Below are 24,267 nucleotides of genomic sequence, written 5' to 3'. Positions count from 1 at the left end.
GCTCACCCGGCCTGTGACTGAGCATTTCTATCTGGCACCCAACTGGGTGTGGAGTCTCCAAACCCAGCAGATCCCTGTGGTGCGCTCCCGCGCCACTCCTCCTGGGGGAGGAAGGGGAGTCTCCCCAGATCTGCCGCTTGTTGGGTCCCTGCTGGAGGAGCAGTGGCCCGACTGTGCTGTGGATCACGGTTTATGGCAACCCCGAGCTGAGAGCCCACTCCTCAGCTCCGTCTCTGCAGCCAGCTTCCCCACTCCGATACCTGGGAGCTCTGCCGCACTCAGGCAACCCTGGTCTTTCTGTGACCCCGAGGGTCCTGAGACCCCACTGTCTCAGGGAGGGTTCCACTCCCCGCTTAGCCACTGCAGCGATGTCCCTCAGCAGAGCCGACTTCTAAAATTTCCGATTTTGTGTTCCGGGGCTCTATCACTTGCCAGAAGCGGCCGACGGAGGACCCCTCCCCCACTGTCTATCCTCCTGAATATCGCCTCGGATTCACTTCTCCGCAAGTCCTACCTTCCAGAAAGTGGTCGCTTTTCTGTTCATAGGATTGCTGCTATTCTTTTCTTTGATCTCCTGTTGAATTTGTAGGTGTTCAGAATGGTTTGATACCTATCTAGCTGAATTCCTGGGACCAGACAAAATTTAGGTCTCCTACTCCTCCGCCATCTCACTCCTCCAACACTCACTGAGGAAGCACTGACGCCTGAAGGTCTCAGAGATCTGAGGAACTCAAGCATTCCAGGAACTGAAGTTTTCTATAGTATAATATTTTAGCATGAGATTGTAGTAGACAAGCCTCTTTCTCATGACAAAATGTCAATTCTGAAAGGGCAGGACTGCCTATCTCTACATTGTGCCCAGCACATAGTAAATGTTCAATAAATATTAGTTGGATAAATGTATGAATGACTAAATATATAACTTGCTTGGTAAAGAGTAAAGTGAAGTCTTATCTTTTTATCTTTTCCATTTATCATCCCTTGAACTCTTTCAAAGTGACTTCAGCTAAGAGCATCTGTTTGTAACGGTATCCATGGAGACGAGATGCTTGCAGTACATAAAAGTTTAGATTAAATTGACTAAGCCTAGGGACGCCTGGGTGGCTCAGTCGTTAAGTGTCTGCCTTCAGCTCAGGTCATGATCCCAGAGTCCTGATATGTGATATGGTCCTTATTAGGGGCTGTTTGAATACCAAAAGAGGATTTGAGGAACCTGGGAAATGCCAACATTTGCTTGACATTTGTTCTTATCATTCTTTTCTAAAACATGTATTATTAGAATATAGTAACTCCAATTGACTATAGGAGTATATAAAAACTAACAGGTAGTGAGTGATATGAAGCCCTCAAAGTAAGACAACTTGCTGAGTTCATAACACTAATTCTGCAGTATTTTTATTTAGCTAAATGAAAAAAAAAAAGTCATACTCAAATAATCTTGGGTTACAAAGTTAATCAACTTTCACTCCTACGGGACTTATCAGAGCTTCTGATATACTAATATGAAATGTGAATTTTGAAGAGGTGAATGTAGTGAGCAGTTCTCCTACATACAGCAAAGAACCTTTTGGAGGAGCAGTTTGTAAAACTAATACTTTAGAAAACACTGCCCTAATGTAAATCTTTAACAATTTCTTTACTTCCTTGAGTTTGGAATTTGAAATATATTGTTCGATTTATAAAATATCTCTTCTAGTGATATTTAAATCATTCAAATCACTATTTCATATACTTTCTATAAACTTTACTCAAAATCCATTCTCATCTTCATATGTTATTATATATTCATTGATATCGTGATTGAATACTAAGTCATTTTTTTTGAAGTACAGCTTGGTTGTTAAAATGACATGCCCTAAATCACATGTTTTCTCTTTATATTATTAATTTAACTAAAAATCATATAGAAATATTTTAACAGCTAACAGCTCAAAGGAACAATTTTATAAAATGGTTGTGATCATTAAATACTTTGAGGGTATACTACTAATTTAATTGTACTAATAATACACTAGGGCAATGATTTCCAACTGTACTGTGTTTCAACTTTTATCTGCAGCCTACACATTGTAGGTTGTCAGCCTCCTTCTCTGAGAGCAAATATTCTACCCATCCAGAGATGAGTCATGGAACCAATGTGTAACTCAGTAACCCACTGCCATAGGCCACAATTAATTGGGCCAGATTTGGATACTACACTAAAGTTTGTCCAATCAGAGTCTCTTTCCAGGAAGTTGTATTTAGGATTAAACCATTCTAATTTGTCTCTGCTGGTGGTAAAAACTGACTTGATATAAATTTGGGAACTTTGGGGTGACTGGATGAAAAAAAAAAATCTATCTGCAGAGAAAACCAATAAAACATACACACCAAGGAAAGTGTGTTTGATCTTAGGTGCTTCATAATTATCTATTTTATAAAAGCATGCTACTTGTTTATAACAGAGACTTTGCAGAGTTAACAAAGAAAAGTCCCTTCAGTTTGTCACAACTTACTTCAAATATAACAGTATGGTTACAAAGTAGTAGGTAAACTGTGAGTCACAGAATCATACTTAGAAACTTCTAGTTTAACATAAATAAAAATAAGTAAACAAAAATACTAAGCATTCTCCATTCTCCAAGGTCAAGGTTTCAAAGATCCTTTACCCACATCTAAAGCAATGGTCCTATTTTTGTACATGGCTTTTGTGGCTGAGCCACAAAAGAACTCACACACTGCTCTCTGACCCTCTATGGGCAGATTTGATTATAGGTAATGGGCCTTTTGTAAGGAAAAACTCACTTCTGTGTGTTTCTCCTTTACTCTCACACTGCTACCACACTTACAATACTTCTGACACCAGATGTGTGGAGTTTCTTTTTTTTTTTTTTCCCTCACACTAAGCAGTTTTCTGTGACACCAGCTGGGTGTCCCACAATTCAATTCAATTCTGACACTAACTAGAATTAGTGCAGACCCCGCAGGTTAAGGGGTCAGTCCTCAATACTGCCCCCAATTTTAGATGCCAATTGTAAGTAGTAGGTTTCCAGGTTGCCCACAACTTCTAACTTAGCTACAAAGTAGAGGTTCCCGTGACGCCCCTCCTCAGATTCAATCATTTGCTAGAATAGCTCACAGAACTCACAGAAACATATAGGTCTACCAGTTTATAATATAATAAAGGATATGATAAAAGGATACAGATGAACAGTCAGATAAAGAGATACATAGGATAAGATCTGGGAAGGTCCCAAGCACAGGAGATTCAGTCTCCATAAAGACATACCACCTTCCAGCATAACTGTGTTTGCCAATCCAGAATCTCCATGAACCCTGTCCTATGGGGGTTTTTATAGAGGCTTCATTACATAGGTATGATGGAATATTAACTGTTTCCAGCCTCTCTCCTATCTCTAGAGAATGAAGGGTGATGCTGAAAGTCTCAAACTTCGAATCATGACTTGGTCTTTTTGGTGACCAGCCCCACCCAGGAGCCCACCTAGAGTCAACTCATTAGAACAAGACATTCCTATCACCCAGGAAATTCCAAGGAATTTAGGAGCTCTGTGTTGGACATTCCTATTACTCTGGAGATTACAAAGGTCTTAAGAGCTCTGTGTCAGAAATTGGGGTCAAAGATAAATATTAGGACAAAAAGATTCTCCTAGCACCCTTATTTACAAGTTGTTTCAAGAGCTCTATGTCAGGAATGGGGGTGGGGGGTGGAGATCAATATATATTTTTTTTATTATTTTAGAGCCATGCCGGAACAACTCCCACCATCTTATGAACTGCTTGTGACTGATATGACCCACAGAGAAAGCTAAAGTTAAAACCTAGAGACATTCTTTGCCCCAGAAGGGGTGGATATTAAAAGTATAAATAAATGACTTGATGTCTGAGATTTCAACTCTTCCTGACTCATTAGTGTATGATAACCATTTGGGTTAAAAAAAAAAAAATCAAATGATTCATTTGAAAGACAAACTATTCAGTGAGTGATCTGTGGATGGAAATCTGTGTTGTTAAGATATCTAAATATCATAATTTTTCTTTACCTTTTTTATTAGTTCAATGGGGCTGGACTGTGATGTGATAATAAACAACTTCTAAAATGTAGTAACTTAACACAACACTTTAATTATTTCCACACTAAATATCAAAGGAGAAACACAGGAGATTTCAATCCTATCACTAAGTCACTAAGAAACCCAGGCTGTAGAAGCTCCATCTTAACACAGAGCCTCATGATCATCACAGCAAGGGAACCCCATAGAGTACAGACAGGCTCTTACCATTCCCACCTCTGGTTGACACATAGCACTTCTGCTCAGATTTCATTAGCCAAAACATGTGACAGTCCACCTAACTTCACAGGGGGTGAGATTTCAATCCTTCCACTGCCTGGAAGTAGAATGGAATACTTGTGAATACATTATGACATATTTTGCATTTGAGCACCTGACAATTCACATTTCTTAGTAAGAAGTAGGAAAACACCCAGGCTCCTTCTACTGTTTCTTCTCACTTAAAGCTCAATTCCAGCCCAAATATTTCTACTCATACCCAGCACCTCAAACCTTTCTGAGCTAGCTTCTTATGATACAGAAGAATCTACTACAGGATTCTGGCACAAGCAGTAGCAATCTTTCAAAAATCAGGGGAAGACAATGTGTATAAGCAAGGAAAATCATGAGGGTTTGCTTTTTACAAATATCTTCTACCCCAAAAGTTCATCAGTTTTGCATCTTTACACTAAAAGGGCCTTTAAAAACATTTATAATTAAAAAAGCAAGGTATGCTCAGAAATTTCAAAAAGGGCAGAAAAAAAATCAAGACAATTAAAGTATTCCTTTTTACTAGATAGAAATATCCATTTCTTATTATAAAGAATTTCAAAACATATGCAAAAGTATCTAAGCATTTAATAATGATGCAATGGGAATTCATATACATCCATCTTTGTGCAAATCTGTAAGTATTTATGAGACTGGATTAATACAGATATATTAACAACCAAAAAGTGTAGAAATTTTTTAAAGTCCTTAATGCACATTGCTCACTTGTAAAGTCCATGAGGTCAGGAACTTTAACTTATTTGCCTCTGGGTCAGCAGAGCCAGAAAAGTGACTGGCACATAGTAGACATTCACTAAGAATGTGCCAAATGAATGAATGAATATATTGCCAAGGGGCTTTCCAAATAAACTGTACTTTCAAATATAATTATTCCCACAGAAAGTTAAGTCTATCACTTGTCACCATCTTGGTCTGATTAATTATTTAGCTAATTTATTTCTTCCTAATACTTAGTAAAGTAATGGGTATATTTAATGAGAGTCATTTCCAGGTAAGCAGTACATGGGAGAAGGATACAAATTTACTTTTCCCTCCAATTCCCCCCCAAATTACCTTAGGATTCAACAATCTTTTGATAATCTTGCAGCAAGAAAAAAATATATACTCAATAGGTTGAAAGTATTTATATTTTTCTAAAGCCTGGGTAGGGAACAGGTGCTTATAGGTGAATATAAGTAATATAATTCTGTGTGTGTGTGTGTGTGTGTGTGTGTGTGTGCCTGCTAATGGCTACAATAACATCAATTACATTTTGTCTCAGATTAGAAAATGTTCATATTCCTCAAATTATTCCACATCCAAAATGCATATATTGTTTCCCACAAAATACTATGATCCCAGAACAGTCTTTGACAAATTCTTTAGCCTGCCTGCCTCACTTTTCTCTAATAATACAAACGAAGTATACATGTAGCAGTTTGATATTGAGCTTCTATATCTCAGTTCCTAAATTAAGGCCTTTCACAGAGCTTTTAATAATATAGTCCCATGCTTCTAGAATTATAGGCAGAGTTAAAATCATTCCTCCTTTGCCTTTCAACAATTTCAGTTCTCTCCTCTGTGTGCATGTAAATTCTATTAATGCTAATGGAGGGGATGCACGTGCATATGGCATGGAATATATCTCTAAATCACACTTTAATCTTTAGCTACATAACTCTGGCACTTGTTCAAATGATACATGTGCCTCAAATACACTTTCTATGTCTGTTATTTCTTTTCTGAATATTAAAATTTACTCATGTATTTTGAGTAGCTATTACAACATTTTGGCCAACAAATTTTCTTATTATTGTTATACATGTGTTGAGTTTTAACTAGGTGCTAGATGGGACCATAAACATTCCTGATTTATTATAATGCAATTAGAATGTAAATTCAATTCCTGACCAGGTTATATTTGTTCTTAAAAATGAAAATTTTCTGTTGTTTTCCACCTGGTTAAACATATGTAGTAAAAAGAAAACATAATGCAAACAAAATAAATATAAGTAACCTGGTTGCTTATTTCTGTACTGAATCGTGGTTATCTTTTCATATTAAAAAACATTTTAATGCATGCATTTTTTTTAAAAAGCCCAAATCATATTTGGTTTACTTACACTAAAAATATTTGATTAACCATATTAACTTCTTAAAGTGGCCAGCTAAATAATTTTACATCATTGTTATATAATCCCAATTAATGTTCATGTAAATGTAGCATTAGCCCTTTCTCAAGAGGATCCTATACATCTCCATCTTCACATTTTTTCTTTCATTTTCCACTTTCCCACAATGTTTCCCCACAAGGTAAAAAAAGGAAGATAATCCTGAAAAATGTAAAATATAGCAAAGCTTAAATTCATAACTTTGAGGTGAGGAAAAATGATAATTATTCTCCATAACTGATCTCTTATTCTGGAGCCATTTTCCTTTGGACAAGAGCAACTTGCCATTTAAATGTAATTCTGTCTATCTGCATCTTGAGCTATGAATATTCAGTCCAGGAAAAGTTCAAAGTCCCTGTCAGGATTGTTTTTCACCTTCCTTCAGTCCCCTTCCTTCCCCTTTCACCTTCCTGAGAAGAGTAAAAGCAGAGTGAAGCTTTCATTTTCTCAGGCTGCAGCTTAAGGGAACTCCCCTGTAGTGCTGCAGGTTTTGTCAATTCTTTTGGATGTAGTCTGGAAAGACCTTGGCTTCAACCAAAGTCTCTAGGCATAAAATCCACCTTTTTTTTTTTTTTTTAAGATTTTATTTATTTGACAGGGAGAGACAGCGAGAGGGAACACAAGCAGGGGGAGTGGGAGGGGGAGAAGCAGGCTTCCCGCTGAGCAGGGAGCCCGATGCGGGGCTCGATCCCAGGACCCTGGGATCATGACCTGAGCCGAAGGCAGATGCTTAACAACTGAGCCATCCAGGTGCCCCTAAAATCCACCTTCTGCAAAAACTTCAGATTATATGGAATTCGTACACAATATCAGAGCCTTCACCTGGCCTCATTTTTCAGCCATCTAATCTCTTACACAGTGACCCATTGGCTGTGGCTTCATCCCAGTTTCAGGATTCCCTAAAAAACTTAGAATTTCCTAGGCTGTCTTGAGAAGCCAGGACTAAGTGTCCCTTCACCAGGACTCTGGGTGTTTCTATCATCCTTAATTTCTGCCCACGATACCCTTCCCTAAATTTAAACCTCAAGGTAGGGAGCCAGAACATTCATCTCTGATCTACCACCTTCCTTTCTCTCTCTCCCCTTCCCAGTGAAAGAATTTTCTACTTCCCCTTCCTATCACACCAGAACTATTGCTAAAACAATATATATCTTCTTCCTATTTCATAACATTTGCCCTTCTCCTCTCTTATTCCTTGCTAAAATAATCCTGACTTTATTCAAGTATGGGTCAGAGGTGCGTTTCAGGGGAGCCTGAGACTCTCTCCATCTTCAGAGTATTATTTGGATTAAGGGAACACCGGTAATTCCATTACTCTGGCTACTTAGTTTAGGAATGACATGCTATGCAATTATGGTCATTGAGATGTAGAGAACTGTGCTGGGGGCTTCTGGCAAAAGGTTCCTTTCTTAAAGAGGGATATGAATATGGATGTCTTCTCCTATGCAGCCTTTGGATAATGTTTCTGAGGGCATGAGGTCTGGAACTGTTGCTGTCAGTTATCTTATACCTACGAAGAGAGTAGCCAGAATGCTACAAGTTGCAGCCCAGAATAAGGATAAGAAACCCTGGTCCTTAATAATGTCATTGAGCCATTGAACTAGACTCCCCACCTAGTAACGAACCATCTCAAGATTTCTTTTTATGTGTGAGAATATTTCTTTATGGTCAAACATTTCTAGTTGGCTTTCTACTACTAACTGATTATATCTTCCCTGTCAGAAGGGCCACAGGGAGAGAAAAGAGGCCAGATAAAGGAAACTATATGGAAATACAATATAAAAAATATTATCCCCATAACAAATATATAACATCTCTTATCAAGAGCTGTGAGAACTTCACAATCTCTCTGAAGGGGCTCAGCTACAAAAGAGTTATTGGTGAAGTCAGGTTCCTACCCAGGAGCAATGAGTCCTAATTAGCTACTTGGACAGTACTGAGGCTAGACTAAATTTAGCGGGCATTAATAAAGAGTGCCCAAAGTGCCATTAATCCCCATTTGATGGCATCTTTGATAGAACCCCAGATGTCCACAGTGCTTGAAAGAGAACTCCAGAGAGTTCTTAATCACTCAAATGAAAAAAGGCAAGAGGTAACTGATTTTTTCAGACACTGCCCTCCATTTTTTTGTTTGTACTTTTATCAAAGTTATAAATATACATAGTTTAAGGAGCTGATGAGTTCTACAAAGTTTTCATTTAAAAAAACAACAAAGCAATCTCTTCCCCACTGTCATATCCTGCTTCCCAGAGGCAAACACTCTCAGCTCTTTAAATTGAATCTTATGGTATTCAACCCAATCTTTCAATAATAGGACAATGTATTTGTTTGCTAAGAATGTTATAACAAAGTATCATAGCCTGGGTGGCTTAAGTAATACATTTATTTTCTCACAGTTCTAGAGGCTAGAAGACCCAAAATCAAAGTGTCAGCAGGTTTGGTTTCTCCTAAAGCATTTCTCCTTGGCTTGCAGATGTCTACCTTCTCTGTGTGCCATCTGTGAGAAGGAAATACTGTGTCCAGGCGTGGTCTTTTTTCTGTGCCCATGCATCCCTGTGTCTCTCTCTGTATGTCTTAATCCCTTCTCAGATTAGATTGGGGCCCACCCTAAGAATCTCATTTTAACATAATAATCTCTTTCAAGGCATGTGCGGGAAATCTTCACATACAGTCACGCTGTAAGGTATTGGGAGGTTAGGGCTTCAACATATGAATTTGTGGGGGACACAGTTCAGTCCATAACAGATAACATAAATTGAAAATATTTATATAGTAGTTACTATATAACAGTATGATGATGTTCTAAGCTCACATTTATATTATCCTCACAATAACCTTGTGTGGTATGTATTATTATTATTATCTCCCTCTTACATATAAGCACTGATGCACAGAGAAGTAGTTTGCCCAAGATCATACTACTGGAAAGTAACAGAGCTACAATTCAAACCTAGGTAGTCTGGACTCAGTTTATGTTCTTAATACTAAAGTATGCTCCCTGCTTATATTACTAGTTCTATCTATAGAAGATGAACATTTATTTCTAACTCCAGCAAATATGCATGCATGAGCATAGACACACATGTATACAACACACACTTCCCTCATGCTCCCAATATTATTTCATAAATTTTGGTTAGATCAATATTCAATGTCTACCTTTTATGATGTGTTTTTTTGGAGTCAAGTGATAAAGAGCATTATTACTACTTTTTTTCTTGCATCAATTTTCATTTCACTGGAGTTAATAATGGTCTTGCTTTTACTTTTGCTTATTTAACCCCAAATTCTCTGAAAATTGTTAAATCTCTTCTCAATTTTTCATTCACTTAGGTATTTTAGTAATTTCATCTTCTTGAATAATTTCTGCCAGAACCCTTCTGACCTGCTCCAGTCTGAACTGGTCACTCTCTAAGCCTAAGAGCTCAGCTAGCATCTTAGTATTGCTCTTAACCCACATCATAAGAGATTCTGCTTTGCTTCTGTGTTGATGGCTCTTTCATGGACATCACATCTTTAAGTTTCCTATTATACTTCCTCCTTTTAGGCAAGTATATCTTCCAGGAGTTTCCAGAAAAGACAAGTGGAGAGGTAAATATTTTGAGAACTTGTAGGTCTGAAAATGTTTTTATTCTACCTCACACTTCATTAATAGTTTAGCTAGGTATAAAGTATTAGCTAGGAAGTAATTTTTCTTCACCATTTTGATCCTATTGATCTATATATAGTCTTCAAGCTTCCAGCGTGGTGTTAAGAAGTCATTCTGATTCGTAATACTTTTTATGTGTCCTACCTATTCTCTCTGGAAGCTTATAGAATCTTCTTTTTGCCCCTCAGTATTCTGAAGTTTCCCTATGAGGTGCCCTAATATACATAATTGGGCCAAGCACTCAACCTGGAAACGAATTCTTAAGTTCTGAGAAATATTATTCGATTATTTTACTGATGACTGCTTTCCCTATATCCTCCCCATGACACCCAGTTCTCTGTTCTGAAACTTCTTTTATTCAGATGCCAGATAATTAGAATGACCTTGAAAACATCTTTTTTCTTTGTCTTTTTCTTCTTTCAGAGATTTTCTCAACTTAATCTTCCAACTTATGTATTCAGTTTTTTTCATGTCTGCCATCATATATTTTCTTTAATTCCCAGAAGCTCTTTTATGTTCTTTCAAGGTTTCTTCTATGGTGTCTTGCATTTTTTATCTCATGGATTTAGTATCTTCTCTTATCTACCCAAAGTTATTAATCTTTTTCTTCTCACTTTTTTCTATTTATTTGATTTGGATTCTGCTGTGGGCAGGGTTTCCTGAGACTGAGATTTAGGGGCAGATGGTTAATTGGGGAGTGCCTTCAAGAGCAATACCTTTAAGCAACTAAGAAACTGAATTGTGATGCACTTGCAACAGCCAATCCCATAGGGAGCTCTGGAGATGGGATGGCCCTTTAGAAGTGCTCCTAAATGAGGCAAAGGAAACATATCTTTGTGCCCACAGCTCAAACCCCATATCTCAACGAGACTGGATGTAGTCTGCTCTGGGGAAGAGATGTAAGCCTGGGGTAAAGTGACACTATACAGCCACTCAGCTCTGAGCCCTCAAGTCAATATTAACAGCAGCTGGAGGAAAGAAGGCCTCAGTTCTTGAATGGCAGAGCTGAGCAAGGCAACATAGCATCCACTATAGTCTTTATCTTTCATTGTTAAAACTCTCCTCAGTTCCTTAGTAACCTTGGTTTTTCATATTTAAAAGTGGAGGTACTAAAAAGTTGTTAAAAAGCTCTTAGTTCATGCTAGCACTTGTCAACTGTGAGATTTAGTGTAGGGTGTTTTGGCTGGTTATTTCACTGGGTTCCCCAGATATCTTTTCTCTTGACTGGTCAGATTTCATAATGAAGCATCTTCAGCCTAGACTGGATTGTTAATCTGGGCACCAAGTGGGAAAAGAGAGACAAGGGAGAGGGTCTTGGTATTCAGCATGCAAATGCTCAATTAATCACTTTGTTTTCAGCAAGTTACTGCCCCCTCCCCCCCCTTCCCAGTACATCTCAATAGAGAGAGTTTTGTGGGGTGTTTTGTTTAGTTATTTGTTGTGTTGTTCCCCCCATTCCAGAGGCTAAACCTGAATACTGGGGAAGAGAATTTGCCTGGCTGTGCAATTGGGGATTTAACTGCTTCTTAAAGAGACTGCCAACCAATCCTCCTATTTTTAGCCCCACCTTCAATCTCATTTCCAGAGATACCTGGTAAAGCCAATTCCTGAACATTTTGGAGAATCTGCAATGTGAAAGCTTTTCAGCTTTTCCCACTGTCAGCAAAGAATTTGGCTTTGTAGGTCTGCTGAGTCAGTACCATTCATTCACCTGCTTTCCAGCTTCCCCAAATTTGCTATTTCTTCCTCTTCCATTCTCTGTCCTTGCAAGTGTTATGCCTTTTTAAAAAAAAAAAAAAAAGAAAAGCTTTATTGTCATTTTAGGGAGCAAAAGTGTGTCTATTTAATCTCTGGCTTATATATTCTCTTCTCACATATATTTTAAAAATAGGTAAAATATTCTCATGGTTCTAAAGAAAATGTGTCTCTTCTACCTGTTCCTCAGCTATCCAGTTGCCTCTTTTGCCTTCAATCCCAAGCAGGTAATCACTTTTATTAATCTTTTGTATATCCTTCAAGAGTTTATGTATGTACAAGGAAAAATGAATATATTCTTATTCTTCCCTTTTTACACAAAAGGTAACTTAAGACTATTCTGTACTTTGCAGTTGTCATTTAATGTTGCTTGAAGCTCTTTGCGTATCAGTATAGAGCTTTCTCATTCTTTTTAACAGCTGTATAGTATTCTATTTAATCAACTTCCTATCAAGGGACATTTGCTTCCAATTTTTGCTATAATAAACCTATGAATAATCTTAAACATAATTTTGTGTGTGTACAAGTATATCCATAGGCTAAAGTTCAAAGAACATGTTGCTGAGCCAAGTGCTATCTAGCATTTATAGTGTTGATAAATGTTACCAATTGCCCTCTGTGGTGGTTGTACCAATTTTTAATCCCAACTGTGGGGAAATGTCTGGTTTATTTACTAACCCCAAATCCCAGCATTTAACAGAGTTTATTACAAAAATAACTGAACAGATGAAATTGTATTTCAGTGCACTTTACCATGCATTTCTCTTAGTACAAGTAAAACTTTTCATATGTCTAGGACATACTTTCATTTCATTTTGCTTAAGCTGCATTCCATTCTTCATAATGTAGAGTTAAAACTTTTCTTTGGGAAGAAAAATGATGTGTGTTTGTGTGTGTGTGTTTAAGCAGAAATTCAAAGGCATCATTACAACATTATGGAGCCAAGTGTAGTATTACAGTACTACAAAAAAAAAATCTCTTGCTATATCTAAAATACCATGTGTTGTATTTACTAAGGACAATGGAAATTATCCGAAGGGCTATCTAGAGCAAGGTGTTTCTCTTACCGAAAAACATGTCTGGTTAGAAGGCACACTAACTGGGGGCGCCTGGGTGGCTCAGTCGTTAAACGTCTGCCTTCGGCTCAGGTCATGATGCCAGGGTCCTGGGATCGAGCCCCGCATCGGGCTCCCTGCTCTGCGGGAAGCCTGCTTCTCCCTCTCCCACTCCCCCTGCTTGTGTTCCCTCTCTCACTGTCTGTCAAATAAATAAATAGATTCTAAAAAAAAAAAAAAAAAAAAAAAAGAAGGCACACTAACTGAATCAAATTATGAGTTCACTAGTCTAGGTTGGGGAAATATGCTTGGAACAATGGTTAGTCCATTATCTGGGATTGTTAAAATCAGCTATGGTATTGTGGGAAGAATACTGGAGCTGAGAATCAGAAGGCAGAGCATAAGACATTACTCAAGTAATGTAATCACTCTTGGCCTCAATTTCCTGATCTAAAAAATGGGTATAGTATTATCTGCCCCACAGAATTTGTAAACTCTACTCATCACTGAAAACCATTATTGTAAATTACTTCTAATCAATAAAATAAAAAAGAAGGTAGTAATATGAGTCAGGTAAAAATTGCCAGAATATAGAAATGGAATTACTTTTTTTTTTAAAGATTTTATTTATTTATTTGACAGAGAGAGAGAGATAGCACAAGTAAGCAGAGAGGCAGGCAGAGGGAGAGGGAGAAACAGGCTCTCTGCTGAGCAGGGAGCCCGATGCGGGACTCAATCCCAGGACCCTGGGCTCATGACCTGAGCTGAAGGCAGCCGCTTAACCAACTGAGCCACCCAGGCACCCAGAAATGGAATTACTTAAACCATAAAAAATCTTAAGGGGTATTAAGAAATACTGGTATGAATAAATAGGATAGGAACTGATGCTAAGAAAACATGTATAATCTGAAAGCACAAAATATAATGTCCTCATTCATAGAAGTGAAGCAAAAATATGGATTTCCCAATTTTGTGACTATAAAACTTACCAATTTTGTGATTATGAATCTTATAGTATTCATATACCATATGAATGAAAACATTTCATAAAAACTGTAAGCCTTTAAGTCCCAGACAAAAGCCAGTGGAATAGAGAATAAAATAAACTGAATTGGCAAAATTTAGAAATGTGTTTTGTGAAAAAGATTTTTTCTGCTTTTATGTAGGTTATCGTATAGATATTTTAAATAAATTATTCTCAGATAAAGACTGAGTTTATATTTTCATTTTATAGTCAGTCTACTAAAAAAAGGTTAACAAAAAAAACCTCATGTCTTGTATCTGTTTTTATATTTTAATTTTTATATATAATGTAAAAAAATTATAACATGTGAAATACCATTATGTAGAATAGCATTTTTTCAAATGTATGTATACTTCTAAAAAAATAAAAATTACTGTCATGTAACTGGCATGTGAAATGCATGTTCTTCCTCAGATTTAATTTTTTAGTTGCAGCAATAGGTCCCCCTGGTGGAGGCTGAAAATGTATTTTGTCCTATTTTTCTCTCCAAATCACTATCATAATTTGAACAGATTAAGTACATTCTTCCTTGAAAAAAAATGCATAGGGAAAGGTTTAAGAGAAGAATTGGCTGATTAAAGATGGAGGTTAGAGGGCCTCCGGTTTGACTGTTATCTGTTCTACATGTAAATCTGTTAATACATTCATAATTACCAGAATCAAAACCCCTCCCCTGAAAGAGAACGCCCTCAAAACAAAGATTTAGTTAATAGATTAACAAAACTGAATATGCAACACAATAATGTTTTAAAAAATTAGATTCATAGAGGAGCGCCTGGGTGGCTCAGTTGGTTAAGCATCTGACTCTTGGTTTCCGCTCAGGTCTTGACCTCAGGGTCATGAAATTGAGCCCAATGTGGGGGCTCGCCCTCAGTGGGGAGTCTGCTTGGGATTCTCTCCCTCTCCCCGCCACTTGCACTCTCTCTCTAAAATGAATAAATAAATCTTTTTAAAAAATTAGACTCATAGATTACACAAATCTAGTTAATGATTCCTCTTATTGGCCTGTATCTATTAATGCATACAAGGCAAATGGGTCCTTAGGCTCTAAAGCACAATCAGACGCAGGAACGAAACAGGTCTTGAAGCGAAACTAGAAGTGTTCCCATTCAATTCCATCGGTAGATGCCACCCACAATCACCTTAGAACAGTATGGAACTCCGATTTCATTCTGTGCCCTTTTGAAAACTGAGGTCAAGCAGAGTCAGTAACAGGACAAAAACTGAAATTTAGAGGATAATTTCTTTAGCTGTTCCCCACACCCTAAAGGTCCTGGAGACCCCAGAACATCCAAGATCAGACTGTAGATCTATAAATCACTTGAACACACAAACTGATAACTAATCAGTAGTCTTTGCCATCAGTGTCTCCCTGCCACTCAACATTCCGACTTCTGCCCAGTTCTCCCACAGCACCCCTACATTTCTGGCTTCCTTGAGGCCTAGGAACCACTAAGCAGCTTTTGATGTAGTGTATTCCCCTATGCTTAATTCATTAGAATCCTAAGCCACGTTTTTAAAATACAAGGTCACACAATATAGCAATTCTAGTTTCCTTTAATTTCATGTTTCTAGGTTTTCTTTAGAAAACAGAATATGGAGTATGTCATTAGGCAAATAATGAGTATGTGAACTGGCATTTCAGAAACTTCTACATCGATGCCATTAAGTCATATTCTAAGTCAAGCTCTTTTACCTTTCAGCCCTCACTCATCTTTAACCTCAGTCTGGATTCCTGAGACAGGTTTCTTGATTATGTAGGAACAGTTTAACTAGATTAACACCACCAAAGCATAGCAAGGGACTAGCATTTCCCCTTCCCTATGGTGGGGGGGTTAGAAGGGGCTGAAGAATGAGGAGGGGCTGCCATAGGTTTTGACCCCCACTTCAATGAGAGATACTTCTCAGTTAACTCAGCACTTCTCTAATCCCAGGGAGACAAGGGAAGAAGGGGAGAGCATAAGTGGTAAGGGCAGCTTGTGATGGAAATATAAGTCTTGTCCAAGGTCTCTGCTATGTATTAGCCAGTTAATTTCAGGGTTCAAATTAACCCCAAATAACTGAAGTTGACTCTACTTTGTCTCTTCTTCCTTCCATCTGGCTTGTGATCTACAGTTTCTAACTTAATAATCTTACTGTATTTGTCTAAGGAAGTTTGCTATAGATCCTTCTTTGGAAAAAGATGAGATACAAATTTTGAATAATATAAACAAAGAACTCTTCAGAAAAGATTTGCCTTTTCTGTCTCTTTTTCACATAAATTAGCTTTTAGAAGTGAAGACCCTAATAGCTGATAAAAATCAAGATTAGTTTTAAGATAATTAAAAAAAATCTTTTGACTGTAATAACTTAGTAGAAATATAAATGATTTTAAAGCTTATTTTGATAGCTAAGTATTATTTTGACCCAATGTTAACAGTATATGACTTATCTAATTCTCCACTTTGAGATACCCCAGGTTCTCTAAGCATGTATTTCCTTCAAACAGACTTGGCTTGCTTATCTGCTTATGAATACTCCAGAAACTAATGTGGGTTTAGAATTTACTCCCAAGCATATCCTAGCTACTTGGGTCTGGGTATACCCAAGAGTCCCTGAGAGGACTTGCAGATTACAGAATTTCCAGGGTAAGATTACAGAACTATACGTCACTTGGGCCAACAGACCAGTAATTCCAAATATAGAACAAGCCTGATTATAACAATTTATATTTTAATTTTGCAATTCAAAAAACATTTTCACATGTATAATCTATTTTTTCCCAAAACCAAATAAATAGGATATTAAATTTTCTAATTTTTTTTTTTTAAGATTTTATTTGACAGAGAGAGAGACAGCGAGAGAGGGAACACAAACAGGGGGAGTGGGAGAAGCAGGCTTCCCGCTGAGCAGGGAGCCCGATGTGGGGGCTTGATCCCAGGACCCCGGGATCATGACCTGAGCCGAAGGCAGACGCTTAATGACTGAGCCACCCAGGCGCCCCTAAATTTTCTAATTTCTTTACATCTTTCCTAGTTTTTATCTTTTAATCTTTGTGATAGCAGTGAAACCAACCAATTTGGTTGTTTTCTTTGAAGTTTTCTTTCATAAAGAAAAATTTTAGAACCCAAATCTTGTTTTTCCTTTGAGGGAGTTATTTTGTTTTTATTGCTAATGTTGAATAATGTCCCACCATCCCTTAGGACTTAGATTAACAAAAATTATCTCTCAGCAAGACCGGTATAGAAAAGGCCCCCTGGAAAGTTTAGTTTGGGGCCAGCTATTTCAGATTTAATTGAACATTTTTATCTTAATGGAAAATGAAAAAGGTAAATGTAGATCTTGCTTAAAGTATGGTTAAGTCTATCTGCTTGGCAGGGACTTTAAATGCATGAACTTTCAAGACAAGCAAAGGCATATTTTCTAATGAAAGATTGCTCCTCAGTAGGCCAACCCCAAATCTTTAACCTGCTGTTAAATTTAAGGAGGTCCTCAATGATAGGAAATATGATTTGGAAATATTTTTATCACTTAGCATTTAGCTGAGTATGTTGAGTGATTTTTATTCTAAAGAGCCATCCATCAGGGGTAGGCCTGCATCAGTAAGTTGCCAGAATTTATGTTCTACAACAGTACACGTTTTCTAGCTGTCAGGCTTACATGGACCTTTTGGAAGACCTTGGGGATATACGGTCTATCGTAATGCCATACAGTGAAAATGATCGCTCTTTTCAGAGAACACAGTGGTGTGTTGGACAAATGTTACAAGCATATTAAAAGTAGAAATGTCGGACTCCAGGGATTCCATTAAGTATCCTTATTTCTTTCATTACAGAATAAAAACCCACTTGAAAATATTTTTAATTAAGTATAAAATGGAAGTAACCCTGCTGATCTTTGATTCTATAAAATGTCAGTAATCTTCCTAAAATTATCATATAATGAAAAAATATCCTACATATTCTCAGATTAGCACAAGACATCCAGGTTTCCAGAGTTCTGAAGTAAAGGATAATTTGGATTTTTGTAGGCAATTAGATATTAATAATTCACTTAATATTTAGAGTACACCTCAGAGAGGTAACTCTAAAATAAATACATTATCTCAGATAAACCAAAGACCTGATTTCACTAGTTTTATATTCAGTTTCATATATATAAACTTAACTAGTTCTATATTTCAGTCTTGGAGGAAGCTTTCAATGAATGCTTTAACTACATACAGGACGACAGATGACTGAACACAGAATTAGCAAATGTAAACAAATTACCTATTTCAACTGAATATGGGCGAACCTAGAATGCTTAATTATCCAAGATCTCCAAGACCTAACTAAACTGTCATCCAGATGACTGCCATATTTCATTCCAAGAATACCTGCTTACAACCCAAATCCTGAACATTTCATCATTCTACTATGAAAATAACATTTACTGACACCTTCTCTAGTCAATACACTTCCACAAAGACCTAGAAGAGCTTTGCTTTATATCGGTTCCAGATCCATAAACCCTCCTCCTCTCCAGTTTAATGCCTCAAAGACCCTCCCACACATCCTCTTACCATACTCCTAAACCCAAGCTTCCTTCCATTTCCTACTAAGAATTTAAGTTTTCTCTTCATTGAAGCAATCCCCACCCCCGCAAAAAAAAAAAAAAAAAAAAAAAATTTCTCCACAAGGGTAAATCGGAAAAAAAGGTTTTCCTAAATTTTACTCTCAAAATAACAATCTTTTGAGTCTTCACTACTCAACATGTACTTTCTCAGTATTTGCTTGATATTGTATTTTCATTTAATATATTTCTTCCCCAAACATCTAGTTTTTTCAATGTGCTGCCCCCATAACTATAGACTAAGATTATTAGCTTCCAGAGGTCTGGCACCAAACACTAACTCACGTGGAATAACACATGAATGCCATGCTAGATTAAGCATAAATGTTTAATCAATGCTTTTGCTGCTGAGCTTCTGAATTCCAGATTCTATCTTTCAAAGGTCTGATCCTTTACACCTTGAGATAGTCTATAAAAGTCACTGTAAGGAGACAGTATAATGTAGTGGTTATGAGTAGGCTCTGGAGTCAGAAAGCTTAGGATCAAATGCCAATTCCAATTCCTGTTAACTAGAACAAGTAACCTAAACCCTCTAAGCTTTTGGTTTTCTTGTGTGTAAAAAAAAAAAAAGTCAATCCAACAGTATCCACTCCAGAAGGTTATTAAGATTAAAATTTATAGGAGTGCCTGGGTGGCTCAGATGGTTAAGCGTCTGCCTTCGGCTCAGGTCATGATCCTAGGGTCCTGGGATCGAGTCCCGCATGGGGCTCCCTGCTAGGCAGGGAGCCTGCTTCTCCCTCTGCCTCTCTCTCTCTCTCTGACTCTCATGAATAAATAAATAAAACATTTAAAAAAAAAGATTAAAATTTATAATATATGTATATACCTATGTGTGCACCTGGAACACAGCAGCACTTAATGTTACTAAATTTTTAAAAAGACATTTCCTTTATAAAGCTTAGCTACACAGCATACAATAGTTATGTGAAAAAAAATCTTTATACTTCATCTAAGTGCAAAGGAAAAACAGGTAGAAATAATCTTCTTTAAAATAACAATGGTAACTGTTCTCAGAGATCAGGTAACCGTATCTCCTACTTTGCCTAGGACAGTTCTGAACACCTGTTATCCCAACATTAATAATAGTCTTCTCCAACCCCCTACACTCTTCCATAATCTGTTCCAATGATATATGGCCAACTGTGCTGGTTATTAAGCTATCTTTTTTCCCATAGCTCTTAACCACTAGTCTATACTCAACTGCATAATATGGGGGTTAGAACTGTGTAAACTACAGTTCTCCTTTGTTAGCTGAATTTTTGTTAGGCTCCACTAATGGGAGGACTAGAAAAGTGAAACAGAAAGACAGAAGAGGAATCTTGCTATTTCCTGTTTGCTTATTGTTCTGGTCAACTTCCCCAGGGCAAAAATTCTTCATTCCACAGGCAGCACTTGGTTCCAGTCTCCAGCTTATCATTCTCCACCAATACTAGCTAGCAGGACCCTCTCCTCAAATGTCCCCAAGTCCCTGCTCTAAAGGACCTTTCTTCAAAGCTTTTAATTTCTGGTAACCTCTATCTTCTGTTCCCTCAGCTCTAGGTGTGGTACTTGCTTCCTATAGTTAACTATCTCAGTGTTTCCTTTCTGAATTTTTTGTTCTCCAGTATCAGATTAACCTATTAAAACATCTAGCTGTATTCCTCCTGTCTGAAATCTGACATTGATATTACTCAGAGAGGGGTGGCAACAGGATAGGGGTTAAAAAAAATGTTTTGGCCTTTATTTTATATAAGATCTTTATGTCTTACTTATTCAATTTAAATTTATTTAAAGTGATTTAAAAAATTATTTTGCCTTCTTCACAATGGTGTTCAGAACACTATAAATAATCTTTGTCAAGAACACATCACTAGTAAATCCCCAAGAAAATTTACTTCCAGGGACTAGCATCAGAGAGATGGCTTATGAAGTTGAGGCCATTTGCCACTCAACTGGATAATCTATTTATGATGTTTGCTGATGTAAGGCCATTAACATGGGCACATCAACTAAATTTGAAAGTCTTCCATAATAGGCACATAGGTTCTTTAGAGAGTAGGCTTTGTTGACTTGTAACAAAGGAAAAGATCTTAGCTGACAAATTCCAAACTATCAAAGCTTACCAGGACACCAGAACAGCAATAAACTAGGCAATTTTAGCAAAAAAATATTTTTCTTAGATCATGAAATGCCATTGCATGAAATATGACTCTAATGATAAATAAAACTGATACCCACCTCCACTTCCTTCTGTTAAAGCATTCGCTCTTTTCTTAATGCCACCTCTACTAGCTATTTTATTGACTTTTCAACTCTACAGATACTGATTATTAACACTGAAAAAAATTATTCATACCCTTCTGAAGGCAAAAGCTTCCATAAATATGAAGAAATGAGTTGAGCACTCTTCCCTCAGCCCACAGTAGAAGAGAAGAAACAAAATTGCTGGTATCCCGAAGAGTAAGTATTTATATTAAGAATAAAAAGAAGTTATCACTGTTAAGTGACAAAAGTAGCTTGGATTATTTATTCCAATAAAGTGGTAGAAGACGAGCAAGCCTAAATTTATTTTTATCTGTTTTATTCTTCACTTTACTCTTTAATTTCCTGGAAATCAACATATTTTGTGATCAAGACATAGCAATTCATCAGTAAGGGTGAAAAAAATTTTTTAATTTCAAAGAATATTTGTTGACCTGGATATTACTATTCCTGTGAGCACTGATTTCATATTCAAAATTAAATTTTAGATTAACACAATAAAATAAAATTTAAAAAAATTAAATTTTAGTATGATGAGCAATTAACTTACTTTCTAGTTAACTATTTGAAATGCCACCACTGTTATATTATTCCCTACTGATTTGTTTGTTAAATTGCTAGTAACTCTTTATGTGATACTCTAGAAGCTCACATTTCAAGTGCCTCAAATTATTACTGTACTTTAAATTTAAAACAAGAAATCTAAAGAAAGATCACTGAAATAGACAAATTTCTTCCAGAGAGCCCATACCACTAGGAACCAGATTATTGGTGAAGGATCAGCATAGGTACCAATTCTCTATAATCTAGCTCACAAAACCACTTGTCTCCCCACTAACATACATTGCTATAAGGCAGAAGAGCCCACCAAATACCTGGAAAGTCAGTCTCTACTGTTTCTTAGCGAATCACAGAATGTTCCTTTATATAGGTAAAACAATCTTAAATGATTTCTGTGGCTTAGTTTTCTATTTTCATCATTGTGACGTTTAATTGAGTGATAATTATCCTAACAGATCAAAATTCCAAAATTTAAATCTTTAACTTTGTCAAGAAATCAGATGATTCAAACTGTACTCAATTAGTTTAAGAGGGAAATATCCAAATTTAACTGTCATAACTTACGTTAAGACACCAGAAATGCTATAGAACATAATACATGAGGATAAATGGGTCTATATGCACAACACTTTTTCCTTCCAAACTGAAAGACATGACTCCTAAAAAAGGAATTACGCCTGTATTGAGTCATCATCTTGTACTGAAACATAAAATGTCAAACTTGTAAGGGAAAAATGTGCTATTCTATTGCTATTTGTATTTCAATTTTTGTTTCTGAAACTAGTAGTATAAAAAGAAAAGATTTAAGAAAAATACCATTGAGTATTTACAGATACTTGGAATTATAAAACAGAAAATTTACCATACTTTAAAATACTACTAAAATAAACATTTTATTAATGACATGTGCATATCTATATAACATGTGCATCAAAACAAAAGTGACTACTGATGCCGAATAAAAAACTTTCAGAGAATGTGTACCACATGATTTAATTTTTTAAACTTTATATATATATATAAAAGCTGTATTATAAATACAAAGCTAAACTATTAGAGTGCTAACAATACTATTTATACAAAGAAACTTGACAGTAGTAAAATATGAATACATAAGATACTTATTTTTGGTCCTTTTGGAAAAAAAGAACTAAGTTTTTTGTTTTTTTTTTTTAACATGGCTCCAGGCACAAAAATAGAATATAAGATGATAACTGCAACATTCTTAGTGTTTATCCTTGTAATTCTTTAAATGTCACCAGTCATAATAGCAATGAACTCCTCTTGATTTACTGTGGTAAGAAAGAAAATGTAAGTCAGAAATATAAATTTTTTCACAGAACAATACTAGTATTTTATACTAAGTATCTTTAAATTTTATATTATACAAAATCATTAATAAACCAAGACATAGTGTTTTTCTTTTACTTTTTTGACAGGAAGTTGATCACGTTTATTAAGTAGAACCTCATGAATACAAAAATACATAACATGTGATAAACAACATAAATTAGTATTCTAGAATATTAATTACTGGAAAGACATTAAGTTCCACAAAAATCCATCATAATCGTAATATTTATATACACTTACACAAATAGTTTTCTTTTTTTAATTTTTATTTTTTTAAAGAATTTATTTATTATTTGAGACAGAGAGAGAGAGCACAAGCCGGGGTGGGCAGAGGAAGAGGGAGAAGCAGGCCCCCCACTGAGCAGGGAGCCTGACGTGGGGCTTGATCCCAGGACCCTGGGATCGTGACCTGAGCTGAAGGCAGACGCCCAGCTGACTGAGCCACCCAGGCGCCCCCACAAACAGTTTTAAAGCTTGACATTTTTAATTTCTTAAATGGTTAAATCCTCTTTATAATCTTTATTCTACTAGTTCATTTGGTAAATCCTTCCTTTATAAATAAGCTTATTAAATCTATCATGCATATACATTAGGATTCTAAAGGAAAATACGCTAGAATTCTTCAAAAAGTCAAATTGTTGTTTTTTGAACTTTTATATATTTAAAAGCCTACTAAAAAAAAACAAAAACAAAAAGTTGAAACCAGGTTACTAGACCTCAAAAATATCAAGAGAAATAATAATTTTAAAAGATACAAATTTAATCTTTTTTTTTTTTTTTTTTTTTTTTTTTTAAAGATTTTATTTATTTATTTGAGAGAGAGAATGAGAGAGAGAGCATGAGAGGGGTGAGGGTCAGAGGGAGAAGCAGACTCCCTGCCGAGCAGGGAGCCCGATGCGGGACTCGATCCCGGGACTCCAGGATCATGACCTGAGCCGAAGGCAGTCGCCCAACCAACTGAGCCACCCAGGCGCCCGATACAAATTTAATCTTAATTAGCAAGGTAATACAGCAGTTAATATATATAGATGTAAATGTAGAAAGAATTACTCATAAAGACAAATTGTTAGTTCACCAAAACCATAAATAAAATTCAGTAAGAACTTCCAGTTTATAAAATACAATTTTTAAGAAAGCAACCTAAAAATAAATAGGTAATAATCTTATTAAATATAATTTTTAAAATCAATACACACAAATACACACAAATTATCAATAGAAATGTTCAGAAAAAAATGCTTCCTCTTTGTAAAACAGGTCACTTCATGGGCTCCAAAACTCAATACATAACTTAACAAAGCACAAGTTATGAATGATCATTTTGATAATGAAAACAAGAACACTGTAATGAGGAAAAAAGAGACCTGGATTCCAGTCATCATTCTGGTACAGAACAGTTCTGTGTCTCAATTTCTTCATCTGAAAATACTGAACTACGATATGATCTTTTAGATTGCTTCTACCTGGTAATAAACAGACACCAGGGTTCCTATTCTATAGTATCTTGAAACTTAAGTGAAGATATTAGGTCATATTATAAAATTAG

At 36.3% G+C, this 24,267-nt stretch overlaps 1 protein-coding gene across 3 annotated transcripts in view; it reads right to left on the bottom strand.

The window, feature by feature from the left end:
• The window catches only part of CETN3 (centrin 3), a 224,445-nt gene that overhangs the window by 184,108 nt on the left and 16,070 nt on the right, over positions 1 to 24,267 (bottom strand). For 2 of the 3 annotated variants that reach the window (XR_004299373.1, XR_004299374.1), the window contains exon 5: positions 4,278 to 4,386. Coding sequence is in view for 1 of the 3 variants with exons in the window: in XM_032404020.1 (XP_032259911.1) it covers positions 22,617 to 22,660 (44 nt within the window). In the remaining 2 variants the exon portion in view is untranslated. Of the gene's footprint in view, positions 1 to 4,277; positions 4,387 to 19,404; positions 22,661 to 24,267 lie in introns of those variants that run through there. The other variant, XM_032404020.1, reaches the window with a different exon arrangement.

Source organism: Phoca vitulina, unplaced genomic scaffold (genome assembly GCF_004348235.1).
Source record: "Phoca vitulina isolate PV1807 unplaced genomic scaffold, GSC_HSeal_1.0 scaffold6, whole genome shotgun sequence".
NCBI classification, from domain to species: domain Eukaryota; kingdom Metazoa; phylum Chordata; class Mammalia; order Carnivora; family Phocidae; genus Phoca; species Phoca vitulina.
This window is presented reverse-complemented; position numbering and strand designations above follow the sequence as displayed.